This window comes from Calliphora vicina, chromosome 1 (assembly GCF_958450345.1).
Source record: "Calliphora vicina chromosome 1, idCalVici1.1, whole genome shotgun sequence".
NCBI classification, from domain to species: Eukaryota; Metazoa; Arthropoda; class Insecta; order Diptera; family Calliphoridae; genus Calliphora; species Calliphora vicina.
The window spans coordinates 20,994,248-21,011,973 of NC_088780.1; the positions used below are offsets into that span (position 1 = coordinate 20,994,248).

The 17,726-nt window shown below is 29.5% G+C and overlaps 2 protein-coding genes across 2 annotated transcripts; one reads left to right on the plus strand and one right to left on the minus strand.

Annotated features, from left to right (window-relative positions):
• Positions 1–5: 5 nt before the first annotated feature.
• Positions 6–4,432, minus strand: Zip88E (Zinc/iron regulated transporter-related protein 88E). Its single transcript, XM_065514590.1, has 5 exons — positions 3,825–4,432; positions 2,822–3,075; positions 2,488–2,749; positions 229–607; positions 6–149 (listed from the first exon to the last, which is right to left on the minus strand). Exons 1-5 carry the CDS (start codon positions 4,083–4,085, stop codon positions 139–141), a joined length of 1,167 nt encoding a protein of 388 aa, XP_065370662.1. The 5' UTR covers positions 4,086–4,432; the 3' UTR covers positions 6–138.
• A 1,968-nt stretch (positions 4,433–6,400) lies between these two features.
• On the plus strand, positions 6,401–9,694 carry sll (slalom). Its single transcript, XM_065514936.1, has 5 exons — positions 6,401–6,586; positions 6,687–6,919; positions 7,857–8,719; positions 8,788–8,913; positions 9,075–9,694. The coding sequence occupies exons 1-5, from the start codon at positions 6,555–6,557 to the stop codon at positions 9,243–9,245; spliced, it is 1,425 nt and encodes a 474-aa protein (XP_065371008.1). The 5' UTR covers positions 6,401–6,554; the 3' UTR covers positions 9,246–9,694.
• Positions 9,695–17,726: the final 8,032 nt, after the last annotated feature.

The following is a 17,726-nucleotide window of genomic DNA, read 5'->3' on the forward strand; positions in this document are numbered from 1 at the left end:
GCACATTGTTAGTTTTTATTTTATATAAAAATAATATGAGAATTTATTAGTTACTCCTTTTTCTTTTAAAACAAATAACAAATTTTCCTATATATTAACCTAATAATCCTAAATTATTACAGCGTTTAGGAACATTCATCAAGCATCATCTATAATTAGATTAAAAAGAATTAAAAAGAAAAAAAATGTAAACAAATATATATATTTCAAATGCCATATAAAACCTACCATCTAAATAAAAATTTATTATGCACATGGCAGAAAAACCTATAGCCACTACCAGGAACTGCGCAAAACCAGCTAAACGCCTTTCAGAATTCAAATGCCATCTCGCTTTTTCTCGTGGTATCACTTCGCACACTGTTACATACAGCAGAGTTCCTCCTGCTAAACCTTGTATGACGGGTAGTGCTGTCGTTGACCAGGAACTGGGAACATCAACTATGATCATGCCTAAACCAATACCGCATATAGCACCCATAGCAAAAACCGATATGCCGATTATTTGTGATTTCATTGGAGTTTGAGGATTTGAACGGAATTCCAAACCTAAACAGAAACCCATAACAAATTTATGACAGGCAACAGCTCCCAAAAGGAACAAGACCTAAAAGAAACAGGTTATTATTTTGCTTGTAATGAAAACTGTCAGTATAACTAGGTTAAAACATAACTAGTCATTGTGGAAATTGGGGTAAATGTTATCTTTATATATAAAAATTAATCACCCTTATCGTGGTTGGCGTAAACGTCATACGCCTACGACAGTTTCGTACTAGATTAAAGAAACAGTTTGCATTTTATCTTTAATCTAGTACGAATCAGTCGTAGGCGTAAGACGTTTGTATATTTGTTAGAAGTCCATGGTCGGATAAACGGCTAGGCGGATTTCCTTGAAGTTGTCAGTGCCTCCCTGTGTACCTTGAAGGAACTATAGGCTACAAAATATATAGTTATTAGCGAATATTTTTGAACTGTAATGTATGTAATTAGACGGAAAACTGAAGGTATTGGATTAGCGGGTGTAGAACCTCCCATATAGAGCAAATAGTTATTTTCAAATATCTCTATAACTGTAATTGCGAAAATCTTTAAATGTCATAAAGCTTTGTCTAGTTTGGTTGAAAATGTGCGGGATCGGATTAGAGGACATGGCCTCTCCCATATACAGCAAATTGTTATTGAATATCTGGGAACTATAACAGTTAAAGCCACTAAACTTGACATGAGTGATTTTGTTTACAATTATACATAGATGAAATACAAATGGGTGGGTTCAGAACAGTGGGCGTGGCATCTCCTATAACAAGTAACTAGTTATTTTTGAATATCTGATAAACTTATTTGCAAGCGGTAGAAATATTTTTTAACCCAAATTTTTTTTCACCAAAAAAATTTTTTTTTATGCAAAATTTTTTTTTAAATTAAAAAGATTTTTTGCGATACAATTTATTACGCTAATAAAAAAAAATAAAATTTAGTTTACCTAAAAATATTTATTTTAAAGTATAATTTGATGAAGGGAATATAAGATTCGACACAGCCGAATATAGCTCTGTTACTTGTTTATATTTTTATACTTGGGGTACGGTATCACATCGGGATAAGCTAGTAATTGTAGAAAAATAAAAATGAGCTTTCTAGTTGTCTAGAGTTGTCTAGTCTAGAGCTTTCTATGTGCACATAAGAAAGATGCAATAAATGTTTAGCTAAGTTTTATAAGTACATAGAAAAGTATTATCAAATATAGGTCAAGATTGCTTACAAACTTATATGTATGTATGTTGATAAAGTTGTTAGTTGTAGCTATTTTATCAATGAAAGCATTTTTAGTTTCTTTTTCACTCATTTTAGGTTGATTTAATTTTATAATGCAAAATTTTGCTTAAAATATGGAGTATTTACATATTTAACTGATAACATTAGACGTGTTTTATTTAATATTTATTTCATGTTATAATTAAGTACAAACAAGAGTGAGACTACTATATACTAAATTTAGATTAGCCCAGTTTTGTATACTCAAAAGCTTAATGCGTAAAAAATTTCCTTAAAAATATTCGTACGTGACCTATATTTATTTTGAGCATAATAAAACAATTGAATTAGAAATATTCCTATGGGATCTATATAAAGGGAGTTTTTTAGAATTTAAGAACTGTCAAATGAACTGTCATACTGCGCTCACTTTTTGACAATTATGATAAGTAGTTCCTGCAAATCATCAAAAATTAGAGAAAATTGTGACAATAATGCTGGTTTCAATTTAGTAATTTTTTCCAGATTTAATCCTAATCTTTTGATATCCGTTATTGAATTTGGACCGATTATTTAAAACAAATGTATTGGGGCGTAACTCACGGGAATGTATAGATTTTTTTATTTATTCCCGGGAATGGAAAAAGTAACGGATATTAAGAGCCTTAATTTAAATCAAATGTATATTATGTTGAAAGTAATTAAAAGGGAAACCAATTTGAAACTAACCTTTGTTGAAGAATCTTGCACGCCTATAGCTAAACCCTCAATCGCTGAATGCAGTGACAAAGCAACAAATAACCCCAATGTTCCCGTCATTGATTGTGAACAGGGTTCTGTATGGCTAGTATGACAAATGCGGGCATTAGCATCTTCCACTATTTCATCATTACAATGAACATGTTCATGATGATTTTCCTCATGACTGTGATTATTGCCATTGCCATGTTCATGCAGATGAGCGTGATTATTATGTTGTTGGGTTCCCCCGCTGAAATGATGAAATAAAAATGTTATTTATTTTATTGCAAAAATAGAAGATTAATGTAAAGTATAAACTTACTTCGCCTCTGTATTTTGTGCACTCAATAAAGGTGCTGACTCAGAATTATGTAAAGAACCGTAATTATGACGATGATTATTTGATAATGTGGTATTTTGTGGTGTTGTATTATGACTGTGGGGTTCATCGTGTCCATGAGAATGTTGTATAGCTTCGCCAAAGAAATAGTGTATAAATTCATCGACAAAGTATATAGCAAAGAAACCAGCGCATAGAGAAATTTCAGCCCAATTTGAATTCATTTGTTTGCGAACCTGCAAAAGTTTTTAAGAATATCAATACATTTTCATTCAATTAAAAATGTAAACCCTTTATTTTGCTAACTACTTTACTTTCAGATATTTTTAGTACTTATATAAAGTGAGTGACAATACAATGGAAACTTTTTGATGTAATATTTGTATATTTCTAAGATAAATTCAAATTTACTACAAATTATATTAAATTTCAGCGTTTTTAAGCATTTAAGTTTAACAGAATTGGAAACTGTTAAACTTCCATAAGAAAGAAGACTTCACCAAAAAGAATATGTAAGGAAATGATGAAAAAGTCATCATACATGTTTTATCGTGAAGTGAAAAACTATCTGGATTGAAGCAAAAAACTATCTGTGATAAATATTCAATTAATAAATAATCAATTTCAAAAATTATAAAGAAATTTCCTGAGAAAGTACTGTAAAAACTCAAAATTTGGGAGGAAATCACGTAAACTCACTTCAAGACAATATAATTTAAAAGCAAGAGAGTTTAAGAAATTTCCAAATATAACTCCCCGGGAGGTTGTATAGTATAGGAATAGTTGTATAAAGTTTGTAATATGATGTATTGGTTTTCGAGAGATCTTAATAGAATTTGAAGTATGTTTTTTTTCGAAAGATTTCAAAAGTATGCTTAATTAAAATTTAACACTAATTTTCTATCCAAGTCCATTTATAATAATTTTCATAAAAATGCAAATCTACATACATATATGAAGAATATCTCCTTAGAATATATCTTACCTCTGGCAATATATGAATTAACGCCGTCGCCAACAATATACCCGCACCAAAACACAACATGAGCGAAGTGGTCAAGGGAAATCTTCGGCGATTACGTTCAGATATAAAGGCTGGCAAAATACCTGATATAAAACTGCCTAATCCCAAGACAACCATAGCCAATACTTTTTCCATTTCTCCCTTGCCATCCTGCAGCGTTGTAGTCTCATTGAAACTATTCAATTTCGGCCATACTAGTTCAAAATTTTGTGTTAAATTCATATCGTGTTCGTTTATCCCGCAGCACAGGCAGTGATTAATTTTTCAATCTTTATTGTATAACGTTTATTAATGTACTGAATTCAGTCTATTATAATAGCAGTTAAATGTTCAGCAGGCATATTAACAAAATCTCGTGAGGGTAGTAGATTGGCTGTAGTTGTCTGCCTGTCTTTGTTTACATTTTTTTCGCTGATTTGTTAATTAAATATAATTGTTATTGTATTTTGTTTGTAGGCCGTGTGTTATTTTTGAATCTGTAACGAAAGTTATAAAAACTGATAAGAAATCTATCTCATCTCTTTATTTCACTTTTATTTTTTTTGTTTTTCACTAATACATTTTATATTATTGTCATAGCTAAATAATTGTTTTACTTATTTATATCAAAGATTACTAATATTAAGCTAGCGCTAATGTAGGGAGGGTGATTAGTTGTTTTTGTTTGAATTTGAACAAAACAAACCGACAGTGCTGTTGATTAGCGATTTTGAAATCAATTATGGAGGGAAACATTATTTTATCTATTAACGGGAATTCTAGCGTTTTGTTATATGAAAACTAAAAAATAATTTATGTTAATTTTGTAAGTTAAAATTAATATTTTAAAATTAATTAATAGCAGAGCAAACAGTATTGCTCTGCATTATTAATAGATATTTCTCAAGCATTTGATAACGTCTGTCACGATGGACTTATAGATCCATAGAATACTACCCTGGGTTTTTTCAATTTTTTTTTTTATGAAAAAAAATTCGGGTTAAAAAATATTTTTTCCGATTTTGACCCATTGTAGGTCCAACTTACTATGGTCTTAATGATAGATATCCATATTGTCTATATTAATGTCTTAGTACTCCAGATATAGGTCAAAAATCGAGGTTGTCCTGGTCTTTTTTCTCATATCTCAGCCATTTGTGGACCGATTTTTCTGATTTTAAATAGGAAACTTCTCGAAAGCATTTTCAGAAAATTTATTTCAACAAACAGACTAGAGTATCCAAAACCGAAACCCGGTTAACCGGTTTTTTCATCTTTCTCCATCGGTTTCGGTTTTTTGAAAAACTGGTTTTTGTAAAACGAGTAACCGAAACCGCTTCACCGGTTTTTTAAGAGACAATAATCAAAATCGGTTTTTTCAAAAACACACTATTTCGGTTAAACCACTTTTTCTAAAACAGACGGACATGGCTTAATCGACTCCGCTATCTATAAGGGCTAATTTTATTAGCAGAAAAATATCAATCAACAAACAAATAAAATATTTGTAATACTATCGTATAAACAAGAAATGTATTTTTCGAAAAGATTTCTTGACATACCGAATGATTTCAATATTTTAAATTTGAAAAGTATTTTAATCTATCAAGGTGAATTTATAAATTCACCTTGACCCATATGCAAATCCTCACAACACTTGTCTGGCATCACTTTACACTTTACAGCATGTATGATACAACATCAGGTATGATGACATAAAAGTACTTTTATGGTACAAAACAGCACTTAATACATAATACAAATAATACATTTTTAAATAAATATTTGCGTTAAATTTACAGTATATAAACAGAACATGGTTTCTATAACGGATGCCTATGATTTCTAAAAAAGAAAAATAGTAAAAATCATCTTGGTATATTTAGTTTTTAGAGAAAAGTACAATATTTTAAGTTCTTGTAATTAACATTACACATCTCTGCTAAATAGAAATTAAACAACAAAAAGAAAACAGCTGTTGTTCTTAGAGAACTATTTCTAATAATTTGTTTCCACATCGTTAGTTTAATTATATTTTCGATACAACAAACTAGTTTATTAAAACACTCGCAGCTAACGAGAGGTGATAATAAACAGCAATAAACATAGAATTTTTGAAATATAAACAAAAACCGTGCGTATGTGTATCAACATAATATATATACACATGTATACTATAAATTAATACATAAACAAACGAACGAACGAAAGTTGTGCATATTATTAATAAAAAATTGTTTAACTTGGATTTTCTAAAAGAAACAACAAAATTTTTGTTAATACTATTCAATACAAAATCTTAAACGGTTAATGAACTTTATAGCAAATCTGTAGAAAGAAGAAAATATTATAACCTCTGGACACTTGGAGTTTGATGGTTTGTTAATAACTAAAGGCAAAGATTTACAAAAGTAAGAACAACAACAAGAAACTCGAATAGTGATAACTAAAATGAAATAAAGTGTTTTTTTTAACAACAGCCATGCAAAATATGAAAGGCCCAAAAGGCATTTATTATACTATTGCTGCTGCCTGCGATATTGCTTAACTCAGCAGTAATTATACAAAGTATTTTAAATATTTTTATAAATTAACAGCAACTGCCAAAGTAAACATTGAGACGTGTGTTAGAGAAACTAAGTGTATTTACTTCTACGTGTCTTAAAGGATTTTTAATTGCAACATTACTTAAACGTATTTGACCCTACAGTCATGGCTCTTAAAACACCAGATATTATAATATGGTAGGTTTAGTTTTATCACAACACTTAGCTAAATGTCTAATCAACTATAATTTAATTAATTTTATCAATCTTTCGGGTTTTTCTCTTTTATATATTTTAGCGGGTTTTTTCTTATCACCTTGCTGGTCATACACTTCTTCTCCGACATTTTAAGGTCTACTTTGGGTGGCTATGATACACACAAAACATTATCCCAACTGATAGAGTCACAATCCAAAGATTATTCGTGGATATTAAAACTATTAGTCAATTGTTTTGGTTATAGTTGTGTTTTTGTACCTGGTTTCTTAATTTACAAATATGTTCAGCGCACAAACTATTTGGAAAAGAGCGGTAAGTTTGACTAAAACAAATAAAATTGGTGTTTTCTGATCTTTTTATAACCTAGTGGGAAGGGTATATTAGTGCTGATGTTTGTATTGTCCTAACACCCACCTTAAAGTATAAGAATCTGCTCAGGATCACTTTCTGAGTCTATTAAGCGATGTCCGTCCTTGTAAACCTTGTAATTAAACTACAGGTGGAAATTTTAAAGATAATTCTACAAAATTTGTCACAAGCTTCTATAGGTATTGCCCCAATTTAAAACTTCTCCGTGTAATGATAAAATCGGAGAAGTTTTAAATTGAAACTAAGTTTTATGTTATGACGCGTCACACCATTCTACTAGTTGGTCTATCATCTAACACGAAGAACTCCATATTATGTGCAATTAAGCAAGAAATTAAGTTTTATATTATGCAATTTTTAATTTATTTACTTTATGGAAAACCGTTAATGGATGTAAGTTTTGGTGCAGTTTTTGTGGCCTGTGGTGTTTGATTTGAAAAATAGACTTCAATATTTCATTACAAATGAAAATTGTCGATCAAAATCAAATATTTTCTTTTAAAAAGCTAGAAGCTTGTCGCGAAATTTTGTTGATGCTTTTAGCGAATTTCGAATTTTCGAACATATTTTAAAAAGCTTATATTTAGATTAGACTATATTAAAAATACATTTAAATTCATGAACATTTGGATTTTTTTTCTTAATTTTTTCAAAATTAAGGTTTTAAGAAGAATTCTCATGATTTAGAACATAATATTGCATTGTCATCCGGTATATGCATGAATGAAAGATTTCAGTATACATAGTTGGGCTTTGATTACTGGTCAAAATTCAGTTACAAGTTTTGATCGTTAAAGATAGAGGATTCAAATTTTTTCACTAATTTTTTTTTTAACATTTATCTTTTATTAATAATCCCATTTTCCCATTCAAATTACAGATAAATCCTATATACACATGGCTGTTAACATGTGTATTAACGGCAACAGTGGTAGCGAGTCCGACCGAGATGAACCCTCAGAAAAAACCCTACTACCAAATGATCCGACGGCTACAATATTAAGTACACCACCTCCTCCACAGGCCGCTATAGCAGCAACACCAAAACGTTCCAACTCACACGAAGTCATCCTCCTGTGTTGGTGTTTTGGCGGTCTTATGGTATCCTATCTAACGTGGGGCGTTCTGCAGGAGAAAATTATGACGCAAGAATATTATAATTTTGATGGTGTAAAGTCACATTTCAAGGATTCGCAATTTTTAGTATTTTCCAATCGTATTTTAGCCTTTATGGTGGCCATAGTGGTGTTGCAATACAAACGCCCGCCCACACGTCATAAGGCTCCCCTATACAAATACTCATTTGCTTCGTTTTCTAATATTATGAGCGCCTGGTTTCAATATGAGGCCTTGAAATTTGTTAATTTTCCAACACAAGTTTTGGCCAAATCTTGCAAAATCATACCCGTCATGCTGATGGGTAAAATTCTGTCGAAAAATAAATATCAATGTTATGAGTACTTTACGGCTGTGTTGATATCCACGGGTATGATATTTTTTATGATGGGCTCGGCAGATAGTTCAAAGGCCAATGGTGTGACCACCATGACGGGTATATTTCTGCTGGCAATGTACATGTTATTCGATAGTTTTACAGCCAACTGGCAAGGTGATTTATTTAAAGGCTATGGCATGTCTCCCTTACAAATGATGTGTGGCGTGAATTTATTTTCGACCATATTTACGGCAGCTTCTTTAAGTGTTCAGGGAGGATTTATAGATTCACTGCAATTTGCTACTGAGGTAAATAAAATAAATTGGAATAAGAAATTAATAATAATATTTTCTTATATTTTTTTTTTGTACTTTAGCATCCCAAATTTGTATTTGATATCGTTATACTGTCTATTAGTTCAGCTGTCGGCCAATTGTTTATATTTTATACCATATCCGTATTTGGCCCAGTTGCGTTTACCATCATTATGACGTTAAGACAAGTAAGTAAACAAGTAATAATATATCATTAACCTATATACAAATTCCAAAATGCTGGTTTATGTTTACTTTAGAAAATAAATTGTTTATTTAAACAAATGTTTCAATAGTCTGTAGCTTTACCTTTATTTGTGTTATACAATTTTCGTTCTCTCCATTTCAGGCTGCAGCCATTTTACTTTCTTGTCTAATTTATCATCACAGCATATCGGTGTTGGGAGTATTGGGTGTTATGGTAGTATTCTTTGCCATATTTATGCGGGTCTATTGCAATCAACGCATGAAGACCATGCGTAAGCGAGCCGAGGCCCATAAGCCCAAAATGGCCGTGTAGTAATTGTTGTAGTCGTAGCAATATTTGCTGAAACGAATATATTTATTCGAATATAAATTTAAATTAAATTATTGCCTAATTTATATTACAAGCTTCTGGCAAGCAAGAGAAATACCTTAAAAAAACCAAGGCTCAAATTAAGTGCTAAGTTCTTTTGTAATAGTAATCGTTTATAATTAGAATATTTAGTGTAATTTTTTTGTATATAATTTTTTATTATTTCAACGATAGAAAATGAGCATAAGAATCTACCGGACTCAAAACATCGAATTTTATTTGATTATATTTAATTTTTATACATATATAATTTTGTAGAGCTCTGTTTTTAAAAAATAGAATGTAAACAAATGAAATACTTAATAACTTAAAGATATCTTTAAATAATAAATAGTTATAATTATAATAGTATACATAAAGTATAAACAAAGTTAAAAGAAAAACAAAATAAATGGTTTTTTACTTTTCAACTAAATCTTAGAAATAATAGAAAATATAAGTATTTCCAAACTCTATTGACTCCAATAAGACTGTATATTTTTGGTGTAGCATAGTGTAATTGGTTTACATTAAACGATTGGCTCAATATGTTTCCTTATTCACCACAAATGAAGGAAAATATAAAAAAAAAGGTATACAAATTGTGCAAAAAATATTTTTCCCGATTTTAACCCATTGTCGGTCCGAATTACTATAGCGTTATATCGTTGGGAAGGTCTTTAAAATGTCTATCCTTATAGTCTATATTAATGTATTGGTAATAGGGTATTCAATCGATTAACCGTTAATCGGTTAACCGATTAATTTTGGACGGTTAACTGTTCGAATAATTTAAAATCGCCGATTTTCAAATAACAAATAAACCGATTAATTTGTGTCGATTAACCGATTAACCGAAATTCCTTTTTTTGCACTTTAACATATTTTTTGGTTTTTATTTTTCCGTTTTAATTCCAAATGTGAAATTAAAATTACATATTTTTCGAACATCAAAGAAACATGTTTAATGAGTATAACAACTGTATTTACATGTATTTGAAACTTTGTTTGTATTTACATGCATAGATGAAACTTTTTTTTGAAAGGAGTCTTTTATCAGAACTTAACGAAAATATTAAAAGTATTCAAAATCTAAAACAATCCAAAAAGGACTCCAATGGTATAACGAAGGATTTTATTTTCTTAGATAAAACTAAAAAAAAAGAACTGAGATATTGGATATTCTTTATCATGCTTTCGATTTCTCCAACATCTACAATCAGCGAGAGAGTTTTATCAAAGTCAAGTTTTATTAATTCTAAAGAAAAAAAATCGTTTAAAAGGAAAACATTTAAATTATATTTTGTTTAAAAGATTATTTCAGAAGATCTCACTAAAATCCTAAAAAAAACTCACAGGTGTATACAAAAAGGATTTTAAATACTATATTTGCTATTATTTTTGGTTGAATTGTTATGTTTTGTTTGTTTTTAATGTTTTTGTACACAAAATTCGTGGTTGTATTTTCAATTTAAAATTAAAATAGAAATTATTCGGTTAATCGAATAATTTGAAATTAACCGATTATTAACCGAATAAATCTAAACCCCGATTAATTATTTGCTCGATTAACCGATTAAATCAGAAACCCGATTAATTGAATACCCTAATTGGTAATCCAGATGTAGATAAAAAATAAGTATAAAATCGAGTTAGTAGTGTTTTTTGCTTATATCAATCACAGAAATTTGTGGGCCGATTTTCCCGAATTAATATAACAACTTCCGCTATCTGAATATATATGTTCTTTATAAGGAATCATATGAAAAGGGTGAAAATTACAAACAGAATGTCAAACTTATATGTATGTAGTACAACCTTACCACTCATAATAAAGGGTATACAAATTCGACATGGACAAGATAACACCCTTTATCTAGGCACACTGTTTACGAATTTATGAACCATACAATCTGGCAGCAATTTGTTTTTCTTATCCATATAAAGTGGCAACTCTTAAGTAAAAAGAATACGGGAATAATAAAAAATACAACAAAATTAATGTTTTTGTTTGTATTTTTGCAAAAAAAAAAGTGCAGTTTGTTTAGATAAAATTTAGATAAAAATGTAAAGAACTATTGCAATAATATAGAACATAAACCGGTTTTAGTAAAAAACATTCCATCACAGACGTACTAACACGAATACTAACAAAAAAAGCACAAAATAACCTAAACGCAATGAACGATATAGATTTACAATTGAACTTGGCTGAATTTTGCTTTGATCATTTCCAACACAATGACTCCGCGAAAGATGACCAATACAAGACACCATTGGGTAGCAAAGATAATTCACCCAATGGCAATGAGTCGGAAAGTATAGAAGTGGTGGAGACACCTTCAAATACTTATCGTGGTCCTTTACAAGAAAGTACCATTAGTACAGCAAGTACTAACAATACGGACATTTGTGTCTTGGACTCCCACTATACGAATGATGATATACAATTCTTGCCCGACGATGACGATGAAATAGATGATGGAGTGAACGATGAGTTCGTTGAGAGTGAGGAAGGTGATGATGTATTTGTACGTGCCGTTGATGTTTTGGATAACCACGAAGATTTTACAGTGCTACAGAAGCCCATAAGGACACGACGTCTATGCAATTGTGAGGATTCTACCGAGGTATTAATGTTAATTAATTCTGAGTATCAAAATAGGCGCAAGACCACCTATTCAGGAACCGATTCAGATGTAGAGGTTTTAATGACAGAAGACATGGACGAATCAGATTGGTCATCGGCTAATGGTTTAGATGATCGTCAACAAGGCGATATACAAGTACATCAAGCTACAAGTACTCTAAGACCGAATTTGATTTCAGACGATGAAGATTCTTCGCCATCTTGTCTACAACATTCTTGTGATGGGAATTCTTTGAAAACACAAGCTTCTACAGATTTGGATGTTTCAGGCGAGGAATTGGTTGATGCTGCTATACAAAATGATAAATATCAAAATTTAAATAGAATTGAACTTTTACAACTTATACAAAAGCAAGAGTTGTGTATACAAGCTTTAGAAGCCACCGTGGAACGTTATCAAAAGTCCCAGCAACGTTTGTTCGATCATGTTGATGCTCTGCGCTTAGAACTAAGTGAGATTCGAATTACACCTTTGCAGAATGTCGATGAAAACAAGGACATTTAATTTTACTTCTAGAGTCGGCAACAAATATTTTAAAGCATATTTATTTTAACTTGGTATATTTAATTATCAGACTAAGCATTTGTTTAAATAGGTAACGTTTCGCAATTGGCATACATTCGACTATTAAATATACTTATTTTAAAGATCTCAAAACATAATATACCTACATTATGTATTTAAATTAAAAAAAAAAAATAATTGCTTTTTTAAATAAGATTGCCCGTAAATTGTATTTATTTTTAATATTGTAAAAATAAAGTTTTACCGAACATTTAAAACAAGCATTTTATTAAATCATTAAAAAAGGAACATTTTTACCATATGGGAAAAAATTTCTTTATTCAAAAGTTATCAAGTTGAAATTTCAAACATCCGTAAAGGTTGCAATTTTTTAAAATTTTTGCAACTGAAGCAATGCAATGGCGAAACAAATGTTACTCAACCAGTCCGTTATCATTAGAGCAGCGAAATGCAAACTCACACCACTACAGTTTTTAGATATTGTAGTTGTATGAGTTGAGAATTATTCTCTGGCAAAAACAAAAACAAATAGCTGAAATAATGAAATAAACAAGCATAAAAGCGTAACACAACCTGCTTCTATCAATGCTCATGCGAGACTGACTGTTTTTATACAATGTGTGTGCTTGCCAGTGTTGCCACCAATAAAAATATAAACTACACATGCCTCATGCCTAAATTACACATACGGGAAAAAATTACACATGTAAATAAATTTTCGTGATTTCAATAGGAGAAATGGTCTAAAATTGTCATGAATATGTTTGGACCAAATACGATCACTTTATTGTCAATGGACAATTTTCACTTGCGGTGATTTTAATTTAACCAGGAATTGGATATATGAGGGGTATTAAATCAAGGTTAGCAATGTCTTTTTTTAGTGAACTTTTATAATTTAATGAATTCTTGAGATCAGTCAAATATGTCAATCCCAAATACGCTTTTAACAAATATTAATCAATGTCCATTCGGAGATTGTTCCATTTTAAAATTAAAAAATAGCACACTGTTTGCTTTCGAATTTTAATTTATTCCTAATTTATATTAAGTGCTTTGAAATCAGTTTTGTTTTCAGTTTCAAAGATAAATATTTTTTACTATTTGTTTAAAAATTATAGCTCTGATCATTTTTCTTCCCAGTAAGTACTTTACCAGTAAAATCTTGTAACGTTTATATTTTTAAAATTTGTAGTTATAAATTTGAAATAAAGCTTCCAAAATAGTAAGTCAGTTTTATTGTTTATTATTTAAAACACAAACCGGAAACCAGACAGACAATAGCATAAATACAAAACAGTTCTTACAGGTATAAAAAATAACTAGTAACAATTTGTAAATAAATTTTTCTCCCACAAATTCCTACGTTCTTGTTTTTTTCTCTTAAGATTGGCTAACGTTACTCCGAAATAACTGCAATTACCGCTACCGATATTACCTTTATTCTATAAACAATTTAAAATTATAAAAATACAAATTTTAGATTTTGGGTTATCTTGAAAATTAACGTTTTTCCAATAACAATTTGTAATAACTTGTAAAAATGTATAGTTATTGTATAGTATTTGTTGTTTTATATTTTTTTCATGTTGAAATTAAAAGTCTTATATGTATATAAACTAAAATTTAGTTTCTATTACCAATATTACGCAAACAAAACTATCACAAACGGCGAAATGTCCACTTGGAAAACCAAACATAGCAATCTCCAAATTACTTATCGTATTTTTCTGCAAACCTATTTTTCGGCCACGTGCGATCCTAGTACATATAATTCCATTATACTGAGTAACAAACGAGTACAATATAATAAATATTGTTACGAAATTGTACGTGAATTCAAATGTAACGATTTTAACGGCTGATTTAAAAGTAGCCGAATGCTTTTAAATAACAGTGATGTAATAGCAAACTGTAACATATCTGTGGGCATTATTAACATTGAATAAAAGCTTTCAGTTGACCATTGATCGTAAGATGGCAAAGCTGTTTGCTGCGACCGTATATTCGAATTCGAATATTCAGTTAAAGAACATTGTAGAAAGTACACCACAGATGGCGTATGTATTAGAAAACTCTAGAATATACGAACTTTGACAGTTAAAGAGCAATCTAGAGTGCAGATGGCAGTGTTATAAATAGTGGCAGAGGTTGCAGTAGTGAGTGAGTTTATCAGAGACGCTTTTCGAATAAACATCAACTGAGTGCTGTGTTTTTCAAGTGAATTCGTGTACATTATAAAGTGTGTCTGTATTTTTGCGAATTTATAAACGTGTATAAAAAAACCATTGAGTGACTATTTAATTCTGTTGTTGAACATTTTAAATAAATAAAGAGTTGTTACAATTTTTAAACTATAAACGGCTTTTATTTGCAATCAAAAGTATCCGGTTTATTTAAAGGAAATAAACCAACGTTTTGAAAAGGTTAAAACGTAACAATATGAATACATTTAGAGATACTGGATTTTTATTTATCAACTAAAATAGACGATATTGCTACTATCCCTCATATAAATGTACATATTTATTTCAATCGGTTTTGAAATCTGAACAATCCATAATTCATTCATTCAATTAAAATCTAAAATATAGATAAAAGACATACATTGACAATATATTTTGGATATAATTGGAATTTAAAATTACACATGAATTACACATTCACTCAATTACACATGGGCTACACATCCAAGTTAAAATTACACACAATATGTGTAATTACACATGAAGTGGCAACACTGGTGCTTGCGTACATGTGAAAATAAAAACAAGAGAGCTCATTTGAGAGCTCATTGCATTTCGCTGCATTAGAGTATCCAAAACCGAAAACTGGTCAACCGGTTTTTCATCTTTGTAAACTCCACCGGTTTTTTGACAAACCGGGTTTTGTAAGACGGTTAAACGATTTTAATGAAATATATTTTCTAAAGCTCATTCAAACACATTTATGAAAAACTTTGATACCATTTTTTAAAAAAAATATTGATTTATTTTATAGAAAATTATAGCACTTGACAATGTTTCGTAAAATGCTAAATTTCCGAAGATTCTTAAAACATTTCATATTAGCGTCTACAAATAAAAGTAAATTTAAGGAAACCTTTTTCATATTAAATAAATATTTAATATTAACCGGTTTTTTAAAAAGACAATAATAAAAACAGTTTTTTTTTTCAAAAACACATTTCTTCGGTTAAACCGGTTTTTTAAATTTGCCGGTTTTTTGGACACTCTAGTTATCATATTTCTGTACTTTACATACTTTAAAGTAAAAAAACAGCCCAATTTTTGTACTTCGTGCTGAAGTTGGCTGTACTGATTGGAATACACATCCACAAGGCGAATTTATACAAGGTGGAGTCAGTCAAACAGCTGATAATTTGTTTCTTCGCTTTTTGGTTCTAACAACTGTCAAAGCTTGTTTTTATATTTAAATATCTACATATTCTAAGCTTATTAACAAAAATTTATTGTTTACATAAATAATTAAAGCCCTCACTATTCAATTATCTACACTATATTAAGTTTAAATACTTATTTAATTAATTTTTCTTTTGGTTTTTTGACATTTGTTAAGACCAATCGTTGTTTTTGTAGAACTGACACCACCTTGTATGAATTCGCCTTGCACATACATGTATTTAACTGCAGCTGTCAGTTGTTTAATCCCATGAAGAAATATACATATGAAGACTATACCTGAGAATTTTTTATCTTGACATCCATTTTGACTTTTATCAAGACTAAAATTTATTAGGTATAGACACAGAGTTATAGTTGCTCTAGCAATCAGTATTGACAAAAATTCTTTTTCATTTCCCACAGTTTATAAAAAAGGGGAAATCTGGATTCACAATAGGAGAAAAGAAAGACATTTTTATTTATGATTGGGCTGATTATGTTTAGTAACTATAGTTACATATAGATTAACATTATAATGTTAATCTCTATGAATTCCCAAAATTTCCGAAATATTAATAAGTTATGGTAACTCTATTTTGCTTAATAGGTTGGCTACTCCTTATTACAACCCTGTTTATTTTTTTATGTAGAAAGATGTCAGCCATTTTTATTTCATAATTTGTGAAGAAAAAATAAGTACATACAGAAAAATTTTATTCACAGTGCATACCTTTGAAGAAAAAATACAATTTAAATTGCTTAAGAACTTGAAAAAAACTACCTACAATCAAAATATATAATTAAAATAAAGCAAAGAAATAAAAATTATAAAATCTAAAGATTTTGTGAACAACTTTTAATTTTCCTCGATAACTGAGAGAAAACTAATTATTTTATCAAAACAACTTAATAAAAGGTATGTAAAGGCTTAGTGTTAATTACTTTATTATTATTATTATTTAAATGCAAATGTTTTAAACAAATGCAAACAAACAATATTTGTTTTAATTTTATGGAATTAAAAATATAACCTCAATTTGCGGGAGTCCTCATTAATGAATCTTCGCCATTTTTATAAATTTGTTAGGGGGTAAAAACAAAAATGCATAATTTTCAATAATTTATGACTCACAGCTAAAATTAAATATCTAATAATAAATGCTTTTGTCATTAAACAAAGAAGATTTATAGTTTTGTATATGTAGTGCATTATACAATAATAGTTGTAGAGAAATGTTTTAATTTTTTGCAAATAATGCATTAGAATCTAGGTCAAGTTTTCCTATGGAAAACATGATCGTTAGATCATGTTTTTAGAAAAGTTACTATCGCTAAATAGAAATTATTGAGATCTCTAGCTCATTCAAAAGCTAAATAACTTCAAAAATTATAACATTTTAATAGCAGACCTTTGTCTGATATGTTTAAAACCGGCGTTACCCAAAAATGTTCAGAAAATTTGAGTTTCTTACGGAAATGCGGGTTTTTTAACTAAAATAATAGAGAACAGTCAAATTACTATTATCTCGAATCCGTCCGAATAAATCGACCTAATACCAGTACCGAAACTATTATGTTTTCAATATAATTAACAGAATACAAAATTTCGAAAAGAAGATTGGTGGAGTAAATAATGTAAAATAGGAGCTGTATTTATATTAACTGTAAAAAAATTGTACAAATTTGTGCAGAGAAATTTCAACTTAAGATGAAATTAGAATAGTCACCAGATATACTTGTAAAAATTTGTATGTAATTATAATAAGTTCTTTTCTCTTTTATTTTGTTACAGTGTGACTTTAAAATCTACTTGAATCACAACTATTTGCTACAACAACATAAACTTAAAGACACAAAAAAACTTA

What these genes read in the sequence shown, in the direction of transcription:
- Zip88E (XM_065514590.1), bottom strand. Translation starts at nt 4,085, where the DNA reads ATGAATTTAACACAAAATTTTGAACTAGTATGGCCGAAATTGAATAGT. An exon ending in GCACAAAATACAGAGGCGAA is followed by an intron (nt 2,750 to 2,821) that starts GTAAGTTTATAC and finishes TCATCATTTCAG; the next exon opens with CGGGGGAACCCAACAACATA. An exon ending in TGCAAGATTCTTCAACAAAG is followed by an intron (nt 608 to 2,487) that starts GTTAGTTTCAAA and finishes TGTTTCTTTTAG; the next exon opens with GTCTTGTTCCTTTTGGGAGC.
- sll (XM_065514936.1), top strand. Translation starts at nt 6,555, where the DNA reads ATGGCTCTTAAAACACCAGATATTATAATATG. An exon ending in ACACCAGATATTATAATATG is followed by an intron (nt 6,587 to 6,686) that starts GTAGGTTTAGTT and finishes TATATATTTTAG; the next exon opens with CGGGTTTTTTCTTATCACCT. An exon ending in AAACTATTTGGAAAAGAGCG is followed by an intron (nt 6,920 to 7,856) that starts GTAAGTTTGACT and finishes TTCAAATTACAG; the next exon opens with ATAAATCCTATATACACATG.